The sequence below is a fragment of the Urocampus carinirostris genome, chromosome 8 (assembly GCF_059441175.1).
Source record: "Urocampus carinirostris isolate Australia breed hairy pipefish chromosome 8, RoL_Ucar_1.0, whole genome shotgun sequence".
In the NCBI taxonomy this organism is placed as follows: domain Eukaryota; kingdom Metazoa; phylum Chordata; class Actinopteri; order Syngnathiformes; family Syngnathidae; genus Urocampus; species Urocampus carinirostris.
In genome coordinates, this window is record NC_142356.1 from 22,697,908 (window position 1) to 22,723,488 (window position 25,581).

At 38.0% G+C, this 25,581-nt stretch overlaps 1 protein-coding gene across 2 annotated transcripts in view; it reads right to left on the reverse strand.

Annotated features, from left to right (window-relative positions):
- Positions 1-4,740: 4,740 nt before the first annotated feature.
- The window catches only part of znf827 (zinc finger protein 827), a 103,808-nt gene continuing 82,967 nt past the window's right edge, over positions 4,741-25,581 (reverse strand). Inside the window, exons 11-15 of one of the 2 annotated variants that reach the window (XM_088342014.1) lie at positions 23,379-23,545; positions 18,716-18,922; positions 16,624-16,801; positions 11,881-11,932; positions 11,618-11,765 (exon numbers count right to left, since the gene is read on the reverse strand). In XM_088342014.1, coding sequence (XP_088198140.1) covers positions 11,884-11,932; positions 16,624-16,801; positions 18,716-18,922; positions 23,379-23,545 — 601 coding nt within the window. In that variant the 3' untranslated portion in view covers positions 11,618-11,765; positions 11,881-11,883. Of the gene's footprint in view, positions 11,766-11,880; positions 11,933-16,623; positions 16,802-18,715; positions 18,923-23,378; positions 23,546-25,581 lie in introns of both variants that reach the window. The other variant, XM_088342013.1, reaches the window with a different exon arrangement.

A 25,581-nucleotide genomic window follows, 5' to 3' on the forward strand; every position in this document is an offset into this window, starting at 1 on the left:
TAAACATTTTGAATTGAATTTAGTTTAAAAATAGATTCATCACAGAAACATCAAGATCTTTCTAAAACAAGATACCGGGAAAATATAAATCCGCATAGCTCACCTAAGTTGTCTTGCAGCCTTCACGTTCATTAATGATACGTAACCATGGTCTTCTTACAACCGTGAGTGTAGTAAATCCAGGAGAGTAAAATATTTACAAATACAGAATAGTAAAAAATGTTTTCTCTATGCCGTAGTGCAACCCAACCAAAGTGTGATTCACATTCATCTTTTTCGGCCAATTGCAGGCTTTGTTTCGCCCCTTTAGCCTATGCGAGCCTGTAAATGATAAAAAGGAACCGCCCCCTTTACCTCCGAATAACTTTAGCCAATAGTGACTGATTTAAATGATGATTGACACATTGGTTAGGAAATGAAACGCTGGTATATAAATCCCAGCATACACCGCAGACGACTTCGCCTTCGGGGGAAAATCTAGTCGGCGGCTGCTTGCTTTAGTTGCAAGACTTTGCGACTTAATATTGATCCATATATAAGGCGCACTGTATTATAAGGCGCATGGTCAGCTTTTGAAAAAAATAAAGGCTTTTCGGTGCGCCTTATTGTGCGGAAAATACGGTACTTCTTATTCATTTTCTTGCTGAGCAAGAAGGCAATACACAAATTGTAGCAAAGAATCATTTTAGTTTTTTTTAACTTGCGCTCGCTTCTATATCCCGTGGGTCAGCAACCTGCAGCTCTGGAGACACATGTGGCCCTTTAGCAGCTCCTTATGGCTCCCTGGAGCTTTTACATGCATGTTGGAAAATAGAAAAACAATGGAGTGGATTAAATGTATATTTATTTTGTTATTTTGTGGATTTCTATAAGACAAATGACACAAACATTTACGTCTTCCAAATATTAGAAAACATTTAGAATTCATTTTAAGTGACTAACTATGAAATTTATTTTCATTTTAAATTAATCAATCTATACAAGGTTTGACATGTTTTGAGGGTAAAGATATATTTGTGTTTTTGTCTTCTTGATCTGTTATGGCTCTTTCAACATTTTTGATTGCTGTTCCCTGATATGCACTGCTCCTTTAAAATAAAAAGCATCAATACATAGGTAGTGATCCTCTACTAGGGAAAAGTTCGTGAAACGAGAGGAAAAAATCCTGGCTGGTTAGACCTTTTGTTAGCTTGTTATTGCTATATTTAATTCTATTATTTGGGGCTGAGGTGTGCACCAAATCCAAATCCTTGGTCCCACTATCGCCCTCTGCCTTGAGGCAAGAGAATTGCGTGCCTCACTCTGTATCTGCAGAAGCTTAGCACAGTAATATTTCACATACCGTATTTTCCGCACTATAAGGCGCACCTAAAAGTCTTAATTTTTTTCAAAAGCTGACCATGCGCCTTATAATACAGTGCGCCTTATATATGGCTCAATATTAAATTCGCAAGGTCTCGCAACTTACGCAACTGCCGCCGACTCGATTTTCCCCCGAACGTGGAGTAGTCCGCCGTGTATGCTGGGATTTATATACCGGCGTTTCATTGGCTAACCAATGTGTCAATCATCATTTGAATCGATCGCTATTGGCTAAAGTTATTCGGAGCCTCGGATTGGCTAGAGGGCCAAAACAAACCCTGCAATTGGCCGAAAAAGATGTGTCTCATCCGTTAAATCGATCGCTATTGGCTGAAGTTATTCGGAGCCTTGGATACGCTAGAGGGCCAAAACAAACCCTGCAATTGGCCAAAAAAGATGACTGAATAGCAAGCTTGCTAAACTTCGCTATAAAGAAACATGTTTCATTAGTCTGTATTTGAAAACATTTTACTCTCCTGGATTTACTACACTCACGGTTGTAAGAAGACCATGATTGCGTATCATTATTGAACGTGAGAACTTAGGTGAGTTATGCGGCTTTATATTTTCCCGGTATCTTGTTTTAGAACGATCTTGATGTTGCTGTGATGAGTTGAGTGAATTAAACTCAATTCCAAGTGTTTATTGTCATATGCACAGTAAAGTTGCAAGCGAAAAAGAAAATAGAAAGTAAAGAATGGTTGGCATTTCTTGAATTCCAAGACTTTAACCTTCCGAATGATATTTGAAATGACGCATTTGAGTGACATCGTACGGACACCGCATCCGCACGTGTCTACGACACGTATTTGCTTCTTTGCAAGCTTTGGGAATGTTAAGGGGGTAATCAGTTAGACTGAATCATTTGACTGTTTTGTCGACGTTCCCATTGTAGCGCCTTATAATCCGGTGCGCCTTATCTATGGAAGATATAGGACCAAAAACTATTTTTTGAGGGTGCGCCCTATAGTGCGGAAAATACGGTACTAATGTTTACTGATATTCGTAATGTTAAAATTCAGCAGTCTTAAAATTGGGGTGATAAGAGTTAAATGAAAAAGAACTTTGATACTGAAAATATATAACCATTTTAATATATTTTTATATAATATTACCATAACAGGAGAGGCACAGCTTCACTTGCCTCTCCTGCATACCATTGATGCACAATGGATACAAAATGCATTTTAAAATTTAAAACCGGCAAGTTTACCATCTATATTTACTGAAAACAATACCTCTGCCTAAATGTGTTTATACGTTCTCTGGAATTTTTAAATATTAACTGGTTGCTATTACAAACTCATTTTTTTTCTCCCAGATTTTCCTCAATTTATAACCCAATCTCATTGAAAATCAAATATAGTAAAAAAAAAAAAACAACACTTTTTTTATGTGGACCTAAGTAAAGCAGAGGTGATTTCAACCACGGGTCTCAAATTGGCAGTCCAGAGGCCATTTGCAACCAATAATTAGAAAGTTAAAGGGACATTGTGTATTATTTGACTACTAGACGTTGTATTCTCTTGTGCAACCAAAAACGAGTTCTAAAAATCACACAGAAAATGATGGTGACTCAAAGTGAACATAAAGAACCATTTTTCAGCCCAGATTTCTCCAGGTTTTTGTTACCCGTAGCAGCAAGATGGCTAATGGTTGTTGTCTCCATCTTGTTGAGGGTTATTTTATGTAAAATACAAATTATGAGTACAGTGGAACCTCTTCTTACGAATTTAATCCTTTTGGGAGTAGTTTTGTAATCTGAAACATTTGTAAGTAGAGACGTCTTTTGAATGCAAATGTGCTGATATGTTCCAAGCCCTGCAAATTATGATTTGAAAAAAAAAAATAATTAAAGACCACCAGAACATGAAACAAATACATGTTCAAATAAGATTACTGCCCAATAAACATAAAACAGGAGGCACATGATGTAAAACAACAAAGAAAAAGGAAATAAAAATATTCATTTACCTTTTTAATTGGCCTCTTTGTTAACTGGTCCTTAACAGTGTTTTTTGCCTCACGTCTCTTGAAAAGTGATCCAATGAGATCTGCTTTAGTTTAATTATTGTGGCGATCGTAGATATACTACGGCCATATTTTTTTCTAAGATCACACAAACACTTCCCCTTTTCATACCTTTGTATGACCTCTTGCTTTATTTGGATGGCCAGAAAATGGTATCTTCCTCCTCTTTTGTCCTTGTCCACTCTTTTTCCATGTCTTGGGGTCCATTGTGAATGATAGCGCTTCTTAGCAGTACCAGACAGTAAACTGTTTACAGTGCAGTGCATGTCACACATATGCACTGAATTGCCGGGTAGAACTCTGGGAACAGCAAATGGCAGCGCTTACTGTACTGTATTCTTGACTGTGTATCCTGAAACACCTTTGTCACTAGAGGCAATATTTTCAGGTCTTTTGTAACCTGATACAGCCATATCTGATTATGGATTACTTAATCACTAATTGTTTAAATCTAAAATGAATTCTTAATGTTTTATTTTTAGATATTTTTTGTATTTGGATTCTTTTTTAAAAACAGTGGACAGTTTTTACCTGAACTTGTTTGTGGAAAACCTGATTTGGCCCAAACTCACCCAGACCTAGACTCCGGCCCAAGTGTAAATTGGGTCCCAGACCACTACCTTAGACGCAACTATCTATCTATCTATCTAACCTGGTCATATCCCTCAAGAGGGGTGACTGACAGCAAGGCAAACACATACAAAAACAAAAAAAAAAGAGGGGGGGTAGCAAAAAACAGACAAAATTTTTTGGACCATGGCCAACCCAAATGCCCAAACAAGTTAAGCACCTCGGCACCCAAGTTGGTCATGCTTTCGGGCCTCCAGATGAAACGGGACACGAGGAAGCGGCCATGTCACTCGGGTCAGAGTGACACAACGCACTCTTCTGTTTAACAGCAGGGCCAGACACCATTTACTGGTTTACCCCTGCCACATCATACAGGTGCCCATCCCTTAGAACGCGTCCAAACATACAACTACCCTTTTACAACACCTCTCCACTCATTCCTATCACCAACAATTTAATTATAAGATTATAGCGTTGACTTAGCTTGTAACAGTCAACAATATGTAAGGCACACACATATATAAGTACCTGTATGTTATTTACTGAATTGATCAGGTTTTTTTTTGTTTCCAAGTAGAATTTGCTTTTTGCGTTTATTGGCCCTAAAGCCTTTAAGTATTCAAACCATCAAAAAAGTGCATCCGACATCCACAGATCAGGTCTTGGGGATCAGCCATCAACTGTATTTGTATGCAAGTCAGTTGAAAAGTCAGTTTTCCAAAAAATAACTTATTTACCATGTCAACAATATAGGAAGGAACTACAGAGACGACAAGATAATATTTGATGTAAGCTTTACTTTCAAATTCTGTTACATTTAGATCCGGCATGTTGGGCATAGAAAGAATACCAAAAAAGCAAAACCAATAAGGGGGAGGTGGGGAACAAATACAAAAAGAAACTTACAAATGATCTTATTTACCAGTTATTGTCACAACCCTGTACAGCCCAAACCATGAAGTCATTATAATAGTCGTATAAAAAAAAAGCTTTGTACAGCATATACCAATAGATATCAAAGCAGATGCAGTAGGTTGAGAACACCCCCAACCAAACAACCCCTTCCAACCCCTAAACCATAAAACAAAAAAGTGCTAAGATGCTAACGAAAATGTTGAGAAGTCATGCTTATAGCGGTGAAGTCTGAAACATTGCTAACAAAATTGATGACGTATGTAAAGCGCAAAGAAATGATTGGTAATATTCGTCTTTTGGGAGGCCTTGATTGAATTGGGAGTACTGTCATTGGGAACAGTTTGTTGGCAAACGTCAGGCACACAAAACAGGAAGTAACGGATTTTATCCTAAGATCACATCCTGCAGCGACGTACGGTTCGGTCGACAACAATTCTCCTGTCCGATCTCGAAAAATTGATAGTAGAAAAATAAAATAACAAAAAGAAACATTGGTTACAAATGTAATCTTGCTATAGACCAAAAAACAAAAAAGTACATAAAAATGTCCCTTAATAAATGAAGGATTCAGGCGTTGATGGCAATGTGATTATGTCCAGTAAAAAACGTATACATCCACATATTAGAGCATTTGGTAGAATATTTTTTTACACAGAAAATGGAAACAAGCTATATTGAAATTCAAACTGATTGCTTATTTTTGTAAAACCCCCCAAAAATAAACAAACACTTTACTATTTGTATTTGTTAAAGGGACACTGTAACATTTGACCACAAGATCTTGCTGAACTGAAAATCGAGTGCCAGAAAGCACAAAGAATACAACCTTTCACAATGTTTTTGTCCCTTTAAAGGGACAGCGTGTATCATATAATGCCTACCGTGTATTCTATGGCTGCTATTTTTAAAACATATTTGATATAGCAACTTGTTAACCATTTTTTAACCTTTATGCATTTTCCAGCAACAGTGCTCTAGTATCTAATGATGCTATGGGCTAGTGTTGCCGATCCAGTAGCAAGTCACCAATCTTAAAAGATAGCACTGTTCAACTGAACAGAACATTATTTATAGGTCAATTTATAACGGCGACCAGATGATGGAGCTGTATTAGTTAGACCAGGAGGCTTCTGCTACTGGCGACCATGGAAACCAGGTACTATCTGCTTCCTGGAGGGAGCTGACATGAATGTTTGCCATTTTGCTTCTAGGGTACCCCCGAAACCCCCCAAAAACGTGTGAAAATCTGGGCAATGGAAAGAAGGAAAATGGTTTGCTTTGGTCACGTAGTTTGTATCTTACTTGTGCTTCATAGCACTCGTTTTTGTTCAGTTTTCGCACACCTTTTATGGCCAAATTCAAGCACTCTCTAAAGGACTTTCAAATCGAATTTTTATCTTTCCCAAGTTCCATTAAAATAATCTGTTGTGAATCAGGAATTTTGCAGAGCCTAAAATATTACTGCGATTTAGATATGCAATTTTTTATTTTGCGTGTGCATTTATCAAAACATGATTTTTAAATCTTAAGTCACTAATACATTTGTTTTTTAGACAAATCTCTCCCCATTTAAGTGTTGGGTAAGTAATATGTAGCTTACATTTTCAGTTGCATTACAATTTACCACTGTAAAATGCTACCTTAATTTTTGCATGTTCCATAATGTCCATAACTGAATTCTTGTAATATTCCTTTCAATCCTTGATACACAACTTTGAAATTCAAACATTTTTAAAGATTTCAAGCACCCGTAAAAAGTACACAATACAGCAGCATCACATTTTACAGTGTCCCTTTAAAGACTAACCATATCATTTTTTTAAAACGAAAAAATCATATCTTACATTTTATGTTTCCATAAACAAACAAAGATCACATGGATGATCAATGCCCTCACTGAACAAAAATGAACTTAAATACTTTTAAAAAAGTAACTTCCAAAAGCACTTCTGCACTATACTATTCAGAACACGTCAATTGAGTCTCGAATAAAAGTGCAGCGCTGTGCAAAAAAAAGAAGAGAAACGCTAGTCACAAATTTAGCCTGGTGCCCTTTAAGCTCCCAGGATGGGGTCACTATCTCATTCTCACAATTTTGTCTCCATGTAAAAATGGGCGGAGTCTAACAGTGTCTCTATAGAGTTGTGTTTTCAACCAGGACTTTTCAAACGTCTTAAGTGCTTTTGCCTTAGAAATGCAGACGAACTTAAGTGCAAAGTTGACATGAAGACAAAGGGGTAAACTTGTTGGCATCATAGACTACATGATATACTGATCATTAGGGGCTTTATACTCAGGCCAATAAATATTCTCAGTATTTTAGTGGCAGGGCAGTTTTTAATTTATAGAATAAAACGCTTGGCTGCAAGAGCTTTTTTTTTTTTATCCAACAACTGTATTTTCCGCACTACAAGGCTCACCGGATTATAAGTCACAACCCCCCCACAAAGATAGTTTTTGTGATATTTTTCATATATAAGGCGCATGGAATTACAACTTCAGTAAGGTTAAGGGTTGGACTCATTATACGTGCTGTATAGAGTATTGGTGCATCAATTTACAAAATATATCACTGACCACAATTGCAAGAATAATATTGCAGTGGGTATTGTACCCAGACTCAGAAGAGCGTGGGATCATATCCACTAGCCCACAATTTAAACCAAATGCCTTTTCATGTCAAGTTATCGCATCATTACACTATTTTTGGTCATGGAACAGTCTTCGTAGTGCAGTGGTTAATACATTTGCCTATCCCGCGAAAGGTCCCCGGTGTTGGGCTGGAGAGGAATGGGCACTACCAGGCTGTACTTGCCCAAGACACACTGCAGGAAATGGTGCCCCTACTACCCTAGTGGTTAGGGGATCTAACCAATCAACAGGCTAGCAGATATATATATATCTTTAAAATTTATTAATGACGCCGTTATTTAGAAGTTAGAATCAGACTAACAGATATCAGTTTTTGTTTTTAAAAACTTGTTAAAGTACTGCATTTTTACCGTTCTGAGAGCAATTGAGACTTTAATCTGTCACAAAAGCACATAATGTTATTGTAACAGTTTGTTTTTTTAAAAATATATAAAAAGCAAGCAAGCAATGCGCACTGTACGATGTGATACTAAACATTTCAGAATAGATTATCAGTGGGATTGACGCTTTACAACAAAAACAACAGCGACAAGATGATGGAGGTGCTGTTACAGGCTTCTCCTGATACTGGTAACCATGGAAACCAATACCATCTGTGTCATGTGGGTAACTAACCCATACCCAAAAAACAGCTTAGAGGGATGGGCACCACCAGGTTGTACTTGCCCAAGAAATGGTGCCCCTACGACCTTGACTGTTCAGGGATCCGTGGACTTTGTTGTTGATACTATTGGGCTGGGTTGCAAGAATTTTGTCAGACATTAAACCACTCTGTGGTACAAAAAGGTTGGGGACCACGAAAATACAGTATTGTATCACCAACTTGCAAAGTCTTTACGGAGTGCACGAGATTCTGAACTGAATGCAGAGGGGCATTGTGGGAAGTAATTTGGTGGTCATGAGAGATAAAAAAGCAATTCAACTATGTTTGTCACTTACAAAACACAGTAAGAGCTGAGGAAATGTGAAACAAAATTTCACAGATTATTAGTTTTATCATTTTTGTCTCGTTTCTCTAATATTTGTATCTAGTACTGTGATTAAAAAGTGTGATAATGAGAAAAAAAACTATTGCTTTTTCACATGCAATCTATGCCCCCAATAGCCTGTTGGTTACGATTTTTGCCGCGCTCACCATCGCTATCCTGGTGCAAACTTGTTGCCACTATTATGTATTTCAATTGTGGTCAGTGCTTACTAGTGACTTTTCAGTAGTTGCACAAATATTGTAATATACTGGTAAGCTTTTCCAATATTATCAGTGTATTAGGTGCACTTTCAAGTTTCTGGCCAATTAGGTTTTTGGGTGCACTTATAGTCCGGAAAATGCGTCAGTCACTCTAGTTGTGTTTATTTTGTTAGCATAGCTTTCCAACTTGTTTCACAAATTCACCTTAAATACAACTTAGTTGTAGCATGAGAAGGAACTTTGACTTGATTGTTAAGGCAAAATTGAATGCAGTACTTTTGCTCAGGTCTATTTAAATGATTAGCCTAGAATTGGGACCATGAGTTCGGAAAACACTTATCACATTATAAGTGACGATGTATGAATGTTAGTAAAAGCATCGTGAATGAAAAGGCTCCTAAAAAACAAAAACATACAAAACTTTAAAATAAAAGGCAATTTTCTGTCTTTCTACCAGCGCTCAAGTCATCCTTGTTCACACAATTTTTCAACAACAAAAATACATTCATTCAAGTCATTTTGGAACATTTTTTTCTAGTTATTTAGCTTCTTTTTTGTACACAAAACTTACAAAAAGCTTCAAAAAGCACCATTTGAATCAGCTCTGCTGTGACCCGGCATATTCCAGCTAGTCACCTGCGCTAACCCGTTAGCAGGGTCATTAAAATTTTGTAGTTGGGGACTGAGTGCAAAAGTGAACTTCAATTAGGTTGTCATTTTTTAGGTTTCGATCTCGTAGCTTAGCGGGAAAGTAAATAAGTGTCGTCAGGCAAAGAGCTAAACGTGACATGGTTTGACCATCATACAAAAAGAAACGAACAAAAAAATGCAAAAAAGATGGGAAGGGGCTACAAAACTATGTACAAGATTGATAAATAAGTGCGTGGTTTGAGGCGTCTGCTTTGGAAACGAGCCTTTGTCCGTTTCATTGGTTCTGCGCGACCGGGCGAAAAACAAAAAAGATCCGGCCGATATTCAACATTAGCTTCCTAAGCTAGCTTGAAACACAGAATGAGGCATGCTATTTTGATGCAGCTTAAAAACGAGTTAAAAAGGGGTTAGCTTTCTGGGGCTAAGCACTAGTCCAGGGGTCGGAAACAAATGTTTTGCGAAGAAAATTCACTTGAATAGATTTAGGCCAGGAGTGCAACAACGTGTTTCTACCACTAGCGGCAGGAGCGCTTTAGCGCTATTCTACTTTTAAGGCTGGTAAGAAGAAATGTCTCAGCCTTTGAGAAAAATCTGATTACAAACGCGAATGTCTCATCTGGCTTCTACTACTTCCTGGATATTTTTTCATGCGTAGTTGGCGCAACTTGTATAAAAAAATGGCGAATAATAAACGATGCTCTTGAGGGCTATTAAGACAAATGTTAGACATTTTTTAAATTTCAAAGATTTGCATCTATAAGGACTGATCCTGCCTTTAAGGGCCAGTGTGTAATATTTTGTGGGTACAGATAATCTTTCATTAGTTAAAAAATACCAATGTTAATTTCAATTTAAAGAAATATACATCAAAAAATGTATTACCTATTTACGTAGAGTAATCCCTACCTAAAAGTTACTGCAGTGTTTGATATCTTGCTGCCATGCTGTACTCTTGGCATTGGTTTTTGTTTGCATCAGACAATACAGTGCCATGTAGTAGTCAAATATTACAGACTGGGGCTTTAAGTTAAAATAAATGTATAAATACCTAAAAATATATGATATACAAATACATTGACATATGAATCATGCAAAACCTAAACGAATAACATTCTCGTCTTATTTTTTGTCGATCTATTTTCCATAGTTTGTCACAACAAAATGTTATTCAAATGCGGGGGTGAATCAGTGATGATGACCATCATATTGTGACAAAATGCTTAAATAGTTAATTTGCATTTATGTCTTATTTAGGTATTACGTGATGTATATTTATTTTTATGTAGGTATTATTTCTACTTAGAGCTGTGTACTATAAAAAATAATGGAGGATGGATAATGACCACCTAATTCGAGAGTTGGAAATATGTCCACTTCATGTTGTTGACGGTAATTACATCTGTGTCCTTCTAGTTTGCATTAGTGACATTTCTCTGGCATTATTAACTCTAATTTTGTAAATCAAACGCACTGAAGAAGTTGCTTTTGTCTGTCGATCCGGTTTGACGTCCTTTTTTGACGTTTTTTTTCTTACAATATATGTTGTGGCCCTTACTGAAAAAAAAATCTCAATATTTTGCTTTCATGGCTCTTTGAGTCAAAAAAGGTTGCCGACCCCTGCACTAGTCTAACGTAAATTTCATCAACTCAGGAGGAAAAAGCAGCTTTTGTAATCGTATATAAATGTCTTTTTTTCTCTGTTCGCATGTACATCTCTTAGAAATGATTCTGGTGTTCTGATTGCAAAACAGTCTGCTTGAGTCCCAGGTAGGCCAGGAAGGAGTGTTTGTGGGAGGCGGGAGAAGGGGCGACGGCGGGGAGAAGGGCCGGGCGGTGGAATGCCAAACTGTGGGTGAACAAGACTGTGAGCGGGATCAGGTGTGCCCGCTCGCAGTTCCTGTGCGCGCTCTTGGGGCCGCTCGACGGTGGGCGACTCTTGGGATTGGCCAAACGTGGGCCTCGGGTCAAGGCGACAGAGCGCAGGGCCCCGGACAAGAGCAGTTCTCCCGGTGTCCCCGAGCCTACCCCGTCACCTCCCCCATTTGCCACCGCCGCCTCGATCCTTGGGGCGGGCGGCGCGTGCTTGAGCCTCTTGTGCAGATTGAGGTTGTCCTTGCGCTTGCAGCGATACGGGCAGCGGTCGCAGTGAAAGGGCCGCTCGCCCGTGTGCACGCGCACGTGCTCGATGAGCTTGTTGGCCGTCTTGGACAGGTAGCCGCAGCGCTCGCAGCGGTAGTGGTTGCCCAGGCGGTGTGCTCGAGCGTGGGCCTCCAGGGAGGAGCGGTCCGGCCACAGCCCCTGGCAGATGCGGCAGCGGTGCTCTGTCTGGAGGTGCGTCTTCAGGTGGCACTCCATGGCCGCCGGCCGACTGCTGGAGTAGATGCAGAAAGGGCACCTAGAAAGGACAGAGGACAGGAGTACAGCTAAGGCAGGAGGATGGGTGTAGACACGGGCGCTTATTAATAGTGATGTGCAGGGGGGGCACGGGTGAGGAATGGAGTGGCACTTACATTTTAAATTGCACCTTTCATCTGCTCAGGGGCCCAAAGCGCCTCACAAACCCTGCAGAACAGAATCACAGGGTTTTTCCCAGGTATGAAATTTGGAGGCTATCTTATAGACCCCATTACAGCTTACGTCATCATTGGAGCAGCCAAGGATGGGCATTGTCGGCCCAAAACAGCAGCAATTTGCAAAAACAGCATGCCCAGCTGATGTCTGAATGGGTGCACTAACTGAATTTTTAGGAAAACTATATATTTTTTTGCATTTCCCCGAGGAAGGGGCAAGCAAATTTAAAAAAACTGATTAGACCCAATTAGGCATGTCGCTTTGGGATGGATATACTTGATTGCCTTAGTAAGTAAGAGGGATAAGTGTCGCGGAATTATTAATGCATGCTATCAATGCCAACTATGGACTCTGTTTGCTACAACTGATGCTAACTAGTAGATCTTATAAAATAATATTCATTATAACAATTTAAACATTTAACATATACTGGACTGTCTCAGAAAATTAGAATATTGTGATAAAGTTCTTTATTTTCTGTAATGCAATTAAAAAAACAAATGTCATACATTCTGGATTCATTACACATCAACTGAACTATTTCAAGCCTTTTATTATTTGAATATTGCTGATTTTGGCTTACAGCTGAAAAAAACTCAAAAATCCTATCTCAAAATATTAGAATACTTCCTCAGACCAAATAAAAAAAATAATTTTATAACAGCAAAACTAAATCAAACATTTGAAAATGTCCATTGATGCACTCAGTACTTGGTTGGGAATCCTTTTGCACGGATTACTGCATCAATCCGGCGTGGCATAGAGGCAATCAGCCTGTGGCATTGCTGAGGTGTTATTGATGCCCAGGATGCTTCGATAGCGGCCTTCAGCTCATTTGCATTTGTAGGTCTGGTGTCTTTCATCTTCTTCTTAACTATACCCCACAAATTCTCAATGGGGTTCAGGTCAGGGGAATTAGCAGGCCAATCAAGGACAGTGATGCCATGGTCAGTGCACCAGTTACTGGTGGTTTTGGCACTGTGGGCAGGTGCCAGATCATGCTGGAAAATGAAATACTCATCTCCATAGAGCTTTTCAGCAGATGGAAGCATGTAGTGCTCTAAAATCTCTTGGTACACAGTTGCATTTTACTCTGGACTTGATGAAACACAGTGGACCAACACCAGCAGCTGACATGGCTCCCCAAACCATTGCTGACTGTGGGAACTTCACACTGGATTTCAAGCAACTTGGATTTTGCTCTTCTCCAGCCTTTCTTCAGACTCTGGCACCTTGACTTCCAAATGAAATGCAAAACTTGCTTTCGTCTGAAAAGAGGACTTTGAGCCACTCTGCAACTGTCCAGTGCTTCTTCTCCATAGCCCAAGTCAGACGCTTCTTCCGTTGTCTTGAGTTCAGAAGTGGCTTGACCATGGGAATACGGCTATTGTAGCCCATTTCCCGGACACGTCTGTGAACTGTGGCTTTTGATACCTGGACTCCAGCTTCAGCCCACTGTCTTTGAAGCTCCCTCAAATTCTGGAAGCGGCTCTTCTTCACAATTTTGTTAAGGCTGCGGTCATCTCTCTTGGTTGTGCAGCGTTTCCGGCCACATTTTTCCCTTCCAACAGACTTTTTGTGAATATGCTTTGAAACTGCACTCTGTGAACAACCTGCTCTTTGAGAAATTTCTTTTTGTGTCTTACCCTCCTGATGGAGGGTATCAATGATGGTCCTCTGGACAGCAGTCAGATCAGCAGTGATTTAGTTTACTGAACCAAGCTGAGTATTTTTAAGGCTCAGGAAACCCTCGCAAGGTGTTTCGAGTTAATTAGATGATTCAGGTGATTAGTTGAATAGCCTACTTGTATACTTTTTCATGATATTCTAATATTTTGAGATAGGATTTTTGAGTTTTCTTAAGCTGTAAGCCAAATTCAGCAATATTAAAATAATAAAAGGCTTGAAATAGTTCAGTTGATGTGTAATGAATCCAGAATGTATGACATTTTTGTTTTTTTAATTGCATTACAGAAAATAAAGAACTTTATCACAATATTCTAATTTTCTGAGACAGTCCAGTATAATATATATAATGTATATTTAAGAACCAGTAAATTATATCAATAATTATCTATTCAGAATTGATCCCACCAACCCTAACGATGTGTTTAAGGTGGGTGCAAGCCTAGGAAAGTCAATTCTTCTAAAGTTTAATTTATGTGTAACCTAATCTACTTTAATATGAACTAATTATCTGAGCCACTATTTACTTCTATTTAACCTGCTGGCATAAAAAGGTATTTTACTCGTTAGTAAACCCGATATCGACCGCTTAGTAAATATGGCAAAGAAGTTGCACACAATGTGGCTCACACAATCTATATGTAGCGACAGTAAACGGGTATTTTTTTGAGTAGGCCATAAAACTCAATGTGTGTTTAGAATGAAAATGGGTACTTTAAAAATATTATAATTTGGTTAAAATGTAAAATCCAACACACATTTAAACCTGTGTGATTAGTTAATTACATTCCACCCCTGCTACTGCATACTAAAATGTGTATGCTTCTTAAGGTGCCGCCGGACACTATCGGTTTGGAGTTGGGATGTCATTGTTCCAGGCTTCAACACCACTCAATGTCCGAAGAGACATTCATCTTTGCAATCTTAACTCAGAGTGGGATGCACCTTCTGTGCACTTATCCATTTTAACTGCTCTACTTTTGTGTGACCATAACATGAATACATCCTTTTACATACAACCCTTTGTTTTTGTCAAACTGTTTTTTTATATGTTCTGGTAAATAAAACATAGACTGCTTGTCCGCCAGAATCTTCAGGTAGGATTGTCAGGTGCCAATAATGAGTTAATACAACATCTTAAAAGATGTATGCATTTGTAACCACACACTCGTCAGAGAAACATCAGTAATTAATTCAAATGAAGGTCTTCAGGGGCTACTTTTCAAAGAATGAAAGATCTGAAATATGTACATACAGAATACTGTATGTAATTTTTACATTTCAACTGAATTGTAATATTAAAGAATTCAGTTTTATTCAAAACACACATTCTTCATTCCATGCTTTTAAGGACTACTCAAACCGAGACAAAATGATGATCATTTTAAATAGAGTAAGCTGTATATGTGACACCTAAAAATATTTATGGTCACATGTTTTGAATGTGTTAATATAGAAAATAAACCAATTTGATCCAGTGTAGGTTGCAAATTTCAGTATGGCGGCCGTGCATGATGATGACATCAAGCCACAGTACCATGGGTACGTCTGTATTGGAAAAGGAGACTCGGAAAAGTACTTGGTACCCGTGCCGAGCTGGTACCATGTAGTCGAAGAGCACCGTATATAACCTAGATTTATTAAGAAAAAAAGGAGCTTGGAAGAATACCTCTTGGACCTAAATGGATCCTCTCGTTAAGGGGCTACTAAAACTATACTTCTCAGCAGCTTTTCAGGCCTTTGAGACTCTTTGTCATTAAGCGCTATAACATAAAAACATGACTTGACTTTTCATCGCTTTGTTCTTGATTTTGCTCAAGTTTGTTTGAAGTGTATCAAACAGGTTTGCCATAACAGGGTTTCCTTGGGTGCTTATTAGCCTGGCAGCTAACCAGGCTTACTTTGTCTTTCCCGCCATCATTGAATTATCTCAGCCCACAGTGTTCACTCACACCCAGTTAATTCTCAACAAATATTTTAATACATGAGAGGTTTTTTTTATAGAACACTGAGTTGATTTGTTTTGTAAAAAGTGCTATAAGAAATTTTGATTTGCTTTATTTCCGCAGGGAATTTTATTGTAGTGCTAATGCTGGTACCTTCATTTGGATAAACCACATTGATCAAAGCACTAGAAAAATTGAGATAGAAGCTGAGGACAAAACATTCTCACACAAAATAATCCACAATTTTTCTTAAGTCTTAGCAGTTTTTATATCGGTAATCTTAATGTAACAAATACTAAAATGAGCAACTTGATCGCTATGCCATGGCTTAATAATTTATTTGCTATTTAAAGGGGTTGTTCAAAATTTTGACATTTTTTTTTTTAATCGCTGCCACCACGTTTTGGTTCGTGTCATCATTGAAGCTTCTGTCAAGCGTAAAAGTACGTGCATTATTTTAGATGCACTCATATTTTTTTCTCTCATCTTTCGTGGGGTTTGGGTTGGCGCTTGGACTTTACTTGAAACAGATTTTCTTACTACAGTAAGAAATACATATTTAAAAATCGCATGAAGTTACTTTTCACCACTCCATCAACCCTAATTAATTCCACGCTGAACAACTTGGCTAAAAATAAGATAAAATTAGGTAGGCGTGGTGAAAAAAAAAATGTTACAGGCTCTTTGAACTATGCTGGGCATTGTTAACTTATACCTAATACAGAAAATATTATACTTTCAATTTTTTTTAAAGACACCTAATAACGATGCACCCCATCTTTTATAACAGTTTCTAGAGAGTGTAAAGGATTAGTGAATTGTTGTGAATAGTGAGGATTGTGACAAAAAAAAGCTAATTCATATCAAAGCACCACACTTAGAGCTCTTTTCTAAGTGGGAATTGCTCAGGCGGGAGTTTCCGACTGCATTAAAATATTCCGTGAGTTAACTAATCCCTCAAAATGTTTGTGAGCATGTGTGGTGGCATGATGGGTGAGAGGGGGGACAGGTGGAGTTTAGGAAAAGTGTGACTGTACTTGCTTTCCTTACTTGAGCCCTCCAGTGGGGACGCTGTGACATTTCTTGTGCTCCAGCAGCTGCTCAGGCGTCTTCAAGAACTTGTGGCAGACGTCGCACTCGAACATGCGTGTGATGAGGTGGATCTGAAGGTGGCGCTCGTACATGCTGCGCGTCTTGCACACGAACGTGCAGAACACGCACTCGAAACCTGGCCATAGGGAAAATAATTGAGACAATCATTAACTCATCATAATGCGCCTCCATATGTAAAAAATAATAATAATAATAGCTCCCACCAAGATTAGGAAACAAGATGCTAGCTTTCAAGCAGTGTTGGGAGTAACACTAAAGAAAAGAGTTCCTGGAATGCAATTTTCTCAGGAACAAGTACTGTAACATATTAATAATATATACATATATGTGTACATATGGGGAAGCTTCGTTTTGGTTCGAATTGATCATTATTGCCTACCAGACGGTAGCAGGCTGAACAAATGGAAACTGGGGTGAGTAATGTCCTATATCACCTGTGTCAAACTCCCGGCCCACATGGCCATTTTACATTGTTATTAATGGCCCGTCAATATGAACAACGCCGTCTCATCCCTGGACATCATTTTCTGACGTTTAAGTCACCGTACCTATTCCTTCGTATATGACGTATACTATACTATATACCAGGGGTCGGGAACCTATGGCTCTTTCTATGAGTACCTATGGCTCAGAGACAAATTTAATTGCATGCAAATTCTCTCCATCTCGTTCAAAACTTGAGCCATTGATCCTTTTCAGATACACACAAGGCCAAACCAAACTGCAGTACTTCACAGAATATATAGGGCACGTTGTTCACTACAATTTACAGTCAAGGTGTCACACCAAAAAAACTCGTTTTGGCTGTACAACGCTAAAGAATCCTTCATATAAAAGCTCACAATATAATCTGTGTTCAGAGTTCAGATACTTTTTGATGAATCCACGGAACAAATTGTAAATACGCCAAAACACCGGAAGAGAATTTAAAGTTATTTGATTGGGTGAGTGGGAGGGATGGGTGGAGCTATGCAAAAAGTGCAAGCACTCCCTCCCATCTCTCGCCCTACTCCGTCTGCGCCAAAGGTAAGCACATCAGGCTCCCTGTTCTCAGAATGTTGTGACGTTTTTACAAAATAATTTGTGTTGCATTTTCATATTTTTACTTTTGACAGGAGATATATTAAGGATAGCAAAATCTTTTGGGATATTTAATTTTTTTTAATATATATACATTGACATAGGAGCAAAGGAATTTGAATGTTATTTTAATGTTAAGTTGTTTAAGTTAAGTTCTAAGTTGTATAATTTAACAAGATATTTTTATTTAGAGCAAAATAATAAATACTGCACAAGTGATTTAAGTTTTATATTTAATGTTATTGTCTGTTTTTATTCATATTTATGTTCTAAAAACATTCAGTTTAAGTGTGTTCAATAAATGTTTATCCTGGGTGGCCCGCGACCTTAAGTGTGTTTTGAATTTTGGCCCCTTGTGCAATTGAGTTTTACATCCCTGTCCTATATGATGCCTTTTACTCTGTTCAGGCAGCTGGGAATTGTACATGTCATGTAAGGAAGGCAGGGGATTGCCAATGATCATTTGTGAAATATCTGTTACCCTCTAGTCTACAGCCTCTTTCTGTCTTCGAATGTGCAGCTTGAGTGCCACACTGACACAGCGTAGGTCAGCAGGCTCTCTATGGTGAAGCAGTAGGTGACCAGCAGGCTTGTGCTCAGTTCTTTTTCAACAAATTTACGGTAAAGGCATGCAAAAAAAAAAAGTCTTAGATATTGCTCAAAAATGGAGACAAATCTTTGAACGTTTTGAAAACAAAAGAAAATGGATATGGAGTATCATGTCTGTGTTTGTTAACAAGCTCTTAAGATTGTACAAGCTAATCAATATGAAAAGAAAATTAACTGCTTCCACCGGTTGGTGTACAATGGGGTGTTAGTAATCTGGGAGGTGAACCAACTACAGCAGTAACTTGTAACTTTAACTAATAATTTTTTTTTAGTTGCACACCCACAACTGCTTTCAGATAACGTAAAGCTCAGGTTCTAATGAAAATGCTGTGTCGTTAACCTTTATCAGGTCTATCCTCGTTACCCGAACCAGATTGGCTACTGGATTGGCTACTGGCGGAGGAGGGCGGTGCAAGAAGACTTTTAAGCTCTTCGGCGCCGCCGTGCGAGAAGTCGCCGCCTTCAGAGCTGTTGAGCGAGTCACTGAGTGCCGAGAGGGACGACGACGTGCTCTTGGTCTCGCTCAGAGGACTTCGCGAGTTCAGCCCTGGAACAAGACCAAGAAGGTGGACGGGCACAAAAATCAATATGGAGAAACAAAGCTATAACTGTTTGAGTACTGTTTTGTACTCAAATGTTTTTTTGCAGTTGCTGCAAAAGTCTGGATTTTGGGGGGGTAGTGTGAGCTTAATCGATCTGCGCCGCAGCACAGCGCGGATCCTCAAATGTGAACTCTTGGAAGAGATGGGCCTGAGCGCACTGCGATTGCGCGCACAACCACACAGCCCCGAGAGTCCACGCGGTGAAAAACGCAAACATAGATCCATATGATAAAATGAAAGGATTTGGAAAAAAAAAAACAAAAAAAAAAACAACATTTCACACTTTTGTGTTCACTTGTCTTTTTTTGGGGGTGCCATAGTTTTTCTATAATTCTGCCACATTTTGACATAAGCCAAAAATGACTGATTATTAATCCATTACAACCTATTGCATGTATTGTTTTCTTCCAGCGTCCATTTTTGGCACATTGCGACTTACAGTACAGAAAATAACATCAACCTTATGGTGGGTCAAGCTGAAGAAAATCAGTTTCTTATTTTCTTTGTTTAAACAGACAGTATGTATTATTTGGCCACTAAATATCGCTGTATTGTGTCATTCAACCAAAAATGAATGTTAAAAAGCACAAGGAATAATAAAAAAAGACTTGTAGCGACAACCTCACAATTTTACTTGTCGTTTTTTTTACCCAGTTGTTATTTGGGGACCTGAAGCAAAAAAAGGCTTTAAACCAAGAAATTTGGCCACAAACCTAATTTGACTTAACACAATGTTTGAATTTGTGTACCGACACATTATCTTATTGAAATACACATTAACATTTATAAAGCAGAAACAACCCCTATGGTCCTCCAAATTGATGGTAAATTTGCTCAATATGTCATCAAAATATCATCTTTGATTCAACAATTATTGTTCAGGGCACGCAGTGACAGGTAGTATGATTAAAAACACTTTTAGTCAATGGCAGGAAATATATAATTATTGGAGCATCATTTTTTAGCAGCGTGCCCCAGCCCATGAGATACTTTCAGGGTAAATGATGTGTCTTGGCTGCATTAAGGTTGGGAATATTGCAGGAGGTGATGATAATAACAGTCATTGGATTCTGTTATTTTATTGGAGAATGCAGAACTTTGTCATTTGCATAAAACTAATCCCCTGACATTTATACGTAGTGGCAATATACAGAGGTGTGATTGAAGTCTCTGCTCTTATAACAGACCAATCAAGAAGTAGCATGCTATTGATCGGTGGGGTCTTTTCATCAAGAGGCAAAAGCGAGGGAGAGAAGTGGAGGGAGGTGCACATGGGAGAGAAATGGCCAATGCTGTTGGAGGCGCGCCAAAGCAAATGGGATTCGTCAACACTGGGCAAACAAGTGGCCATCCACCACCCACTAACTTGGGTGTCATACCCTTGATATAGAACTCGGTAGGGGGGCCAAGGACGAGGGTCTGGATTAACACAGTGGACGTGGAAGACAAAGTTCTACTTGCTTCTGCCCATTCCTAAAATTTGCATTTTGACATACTTTCTACATCTCAATTTTACAGTCCCCAACACAAACCAATACAATAAGAGTTTCTTTCCGAGAAATTACTTTCCCGTTTTCATTGAATTATCAATAATTGTAATTTATTGGATTAATTAGTTTAGTTTAGTTGTTAACTCTGATCTAAAAAGAGGGAAGATATTGATCCCAAACCCAACCTGAATTTCGGTCCAGGTCGGACCTAAATAAAAATAAAATAAAATCAATGATTATGTTTAAGTTAGGTTGGGCTTTTCTCTCGCTTTTTTTCCTTAAAAATATTTTCATAAATATGTTTATGAAAATGGATTCCAAAACACAAATAAACACATTAAAAAAAGAAAACGTTTTGTATAAAAACTTTTATGCTTTGGCTCTTGCTGACCATAAATAAGATACCTTGGCTCCCCATTTTAGAGGTTCATCATTGTAACATAACATGGATTACAGAATTTATACACTCCAAGACTAATCGATTTTTCATCTGATTTATTTACATCAGATTTATTCTTCGTCTTTCTCCCTCCTGAAGTACCGCTGCTGTGGTTTATGGCCTAATTTTCAACATGTGAAAATCACTAAACGCCTTACAATTTTCCCAACAACTCTTTAAAACAATCCGTAAATGATGAAAAATTGTCGGTTAATGTGACTTATGCAAACACAGAAATATAAAAGATGTAAATGTTTATCCAGACTTTTTCTTTTTTATCTTAGTCACAAAAGACAGGCTTTAATTTGTGATAAATTTCCTCTCCTTCTCACAAATAAAATATGAAATATTGGGTTTATTTTGGGCTCGGCTGGGTCAGGCTTTAATACTCGCGGGATTCTTTACATTCATATTTTAATAAACTTGGTCTAAGAGAAAACAAACTGTCTTCAAAATATAATGTAATTCAAAATTTTGGCAGGTCATACGTATCATATTTTCAGCCACACAAAAAAGCCACAGTCATTGATTTGTTGCATCAGGTGCGCCTTGTAGTCTTCGGAGACAAACGAACCCCAACGTGGCCTCTCAAGACACTTAATAATAAAATAAAATGCCATCTTCAATCATACTTAATACTATATGAACAACTGAGTTTAAGCAGCTTTATTACTTTAACTGTAAGTTAAAGCGATAACTTCTCACAGAAAACTGATATAAGAAACCAATTACGTTCGTACAAAGTGATGATCCATGTTTACTTTGTTAAAAGTGTGTTCAGACTTTTACTAGATCAAATCTAATAAAACTTTGTTTTAATTAAGAAATCAAAGTAGATTTGTTTTAATTTAACAAACTGACTTTTAGCATACTGTTTGAAAAATGGTTATATATGACCTGAATTTTAGAAAACACATTGCAAAACAAAAAAAAAAGTTTGGTCACAGTAAAACAGCTTTCCCTGTTATTTTGCTCAGTAACAAGTTACTCTGATTTAAAACCCTTTTTTCAGAGTGTGGTATGCGGGGACCACATCAGCTAACAGAGAAACCAAACAGAATAATCAACGCAGCCCAGAATATTATTGGCTGCTCTCTACCCAGTCTGGAGGACATTGCCGGCTTGTGATAATGCAGCAGAGCCATTAACATTATAAAGGACTCTTCTCACCCCAGCCACCACTTCTTTAACCTGTTCCTCTCTGGTAAGCACTCCAGGTCCCTTAAAACAATGACTAACAGGCTCAGACAGTTTAATCGGAGAAAATTCTAAAGAAGGCACGCCAAAGAACTTTCTTCCTAAGGAAGTTGAACTCCTACGATGTTCATCAGGAAGACCTAGTCAATTTTTATCGTGCGATTATTGAAAGTGTTTTAGCAAATTCTATTATTGTTTGGTTTGGTCGAATCACGAAGAAAGATCTGTCGAAGTTCAATTCTGTAATCCGCACAGCGAAAATGTTGTGGGCACCGGTCTGCCATCCCTGGAATCTACATATATATAATGATAGTTTTGAAACGTACCTCAAATATTCTTAAGGATGAGAGTCATCCTGGTAATGATCTTTTTCATCTGTTACGGAGCGGTAGACGCTTGAAGTCATTCAAGGGTACTAAAAGGTTTACAGTTTTTACCCGAGTGCTGTCCAAATTTTTAATAATTGTAAATTGTAATTTCTGTTTTTTGTTTTATATTCGGAATGTTGTTAAATTTTAAAATTCTCACTGAGCCGAGACAACGAGACAATTTCCGATGATTTTTATGTGAAGATTATTGGTTCAATAAACTAACTAACTAATTAACTAACTAATCCCCAGGTCCATCATCACCCTAAACAAGGGCTCAAAACTGATTTTTGTTTTTATTTTGAGACTTAATTGGTGAAATTATGTTATTGCTACTTTTTATTTTACTATTGTCACAATGCACTATTACAACTCAGGTCAGTCTCCAAGCACTACCTTGTAAATACATCTTGACTATTTAAACTGACATTTGTTAATCATATTTTTCTCTTTCAAGTCTTTATTGCATGTTTATCCTGGAGTGCCATGTCTAAGCTTATTGCAAACAGTTTTCTGCTTAGTTATTAATGAAAACAAAGACAATTGAATCCAACTTAATCTGGTGTAGCAAGTTAAAAACAAAGTTTTTACTAAAGCAACAACTATGTTATTTCATGAAGAAGAAAACATTTTCCCCAATGGATAGCTTTGATTTGATAAAACACAATTTTGTTCTTTCAAACAAAGCCACTGTTATACTGTGTTGATTACCCGAGTCAACAATGACAGTGTATAAATAAAGCAAGTTTGCCTCGACTGCTTCAGCCTAATTTTTTTTAATCAACAATGTGTGATTTTACTTTGTTGTAACGTAACCTCAATAAAAAGAGAGAAAGGTACAACATTTTGGATACAGTTTCCTCAAACGGTTGCTTTAACCCCCCTAGCTTACGAAATAGGTGGTTACCTGCGTGGCCGCTGCTAATGTGACTCTTCATGTCGCCCTCTTCCATGCACACAAAGTCACAGACGTTGCAGCACAGCGAGAACATCCATTGCTCCTTGTCCACATGGAGCGACATGTGGCCCACGAACTGGGCGTTTAGCTCCGTCTGGAAGCCGCAAACGTGGCAGCTGCAAAAGAGGGAGACGCGACATGTCAAGCCACGCCAACACGCATTTGCTAAGTGGTACAGCTTGGCTTCCTTTGAGAGCATTGATGGCGATGAATCCAATGATTCATTAGAGCCATCCAAAACAAGTCGTTTCACTCGAGAAACTGAGTCAATGAAGCCTGTCTTTCTTGGCAACAGACTACCGAGCAAACCTGGTGCGAGCAGATAAAACGATCTAAGTACTGACAAATTGAGGATATGATTAACCAGCTTAAAGCTATGACAAAAGGAATGATCTTTGTAATGTTATTTCACTGACAAATCCAAAGGTTGACTGCCAGCAGAACTAAAACTTCTTTAAAAAAATGTTTGAAAACACACTTATTAGTCTTATTAATGTGCTGGTATTCATTTAAAAATATTAAGACATTTAAAAATAACAATTGAAATTGACTAACTTTGATTTACTTAATAATTTAGTTTTTGTTGAACCTGCATTTATTGCATGATTGATTGTTACTCTGGGTGGTTAGTGCGCAGCCCCACTGTCCAGAGGTTTAGGGTTCACTTCCAGCTCCCGCAGCCTCCCTGTGTTAAGTTTGCATGTTCTCCCCGTGCCTGCGTGTGTTTCCTCCGGGCTCTCCAGTTTCCTCCCACATTCCAAAAACATGCATGTGAGGGTAATCAGCCGGTCCAAATTGTCTCTAGACGTGAATAAGCGAGTGAGTTGTCTGTCCCTGTTGGACCTGCAACTGGCTGGCAAACAGTTAAGGGGTGTCTCCTTCCCACTGCCCAAAGATGCGCGACCCTAGTGAGGATAAGCAGCGCAGAAATAAATGATTATTACTCCACGTATAACATTTACTGTACAGTGATGCGTGACTTAAATTTTTTGTTAAATTCAGCAGAGTTGGATAAAATAACAGGTATTGATTGAGATTGATTATATTAATTAAGGGGAAAATTATTTTGTGCCAGTATAATTAAAAAAGTGCACCAGAGGGAAAAATATTATTACAATATATAGTTGTTGCCGAACATTCTACTTGGGCTAGATTGTTAGTTCCAGTGAGCGCAATAGAGCCATTATTATAAATATTACGTTTATTTTTATTTTTGTTATCATTGGTGCTGCAGTGACATTTGGTAACTAGGCGCATTATGACGTTGAGGGATGGGTATTACGAAGATTAGTGTATAAAATATGTGATTATTGTAATTATTATAATTATTGATATCTGATCCATGCAATAAGTATATCCATGAGATTTTGTTGTATTAGACACAAGAGGAGAAGAGGATTTGTAAAATGTATTAAATAGGGAAGATAAAGGGTTAGGGAAAATAAGCGTCTGCTCCTGACTACCCCTTTTCGAACATTATTTTGTTGTTGACTCATTGTTTTTGTCCTGTTTTTATTTTAATGTTCTAAATAATGTTTACATTCATTCATTTGCACGTGATTTTTTGGGGGGTATTTAGTAGTGGTGCATTGACGCAAAACCGAGCTAAAGAGACTTGCAGAGGCCTAAAGTACAACTGTGTAAAATTTCCCTGACAATTGGTTCAGCCGTTTTAACAAACAGGTTGGGATTTATAAAGTAGTTTAAGACAGATTAGATTGAATAATTCCTCTATTTTTTTAATTAATTATATGCATTTTGTTTTAATTATATATTCGAAGTCATAGCATAGCAATTATTTAATTACCGAATACATTGGCAGTTAATTTCATAATTCTTGATGTTTATAACTCACTATTTTCTGAAATATTTTTCCCCAACTCCTTTCTCGAAAAATAATTTTTTATATGCAAATAATAAAAATTGGAAACACTTCAATTGAACCAACATTTGAGCGGCAAAAATGTGTGTAGTCTAGGTATTGAAATGCCATTTTGACTTTTAGTCTAAAGTCGTTGTTTTTGGTGAATGCGTGCATAATGATTTTGAGTGGTGAAAGGACTAGAACAACCAAGACAAATTTATTTTAACTTGCCAAGTGGTTCTTAAAAATCAGAAAATGTAACCATGAGTTGTACTGTGTACATTTTCA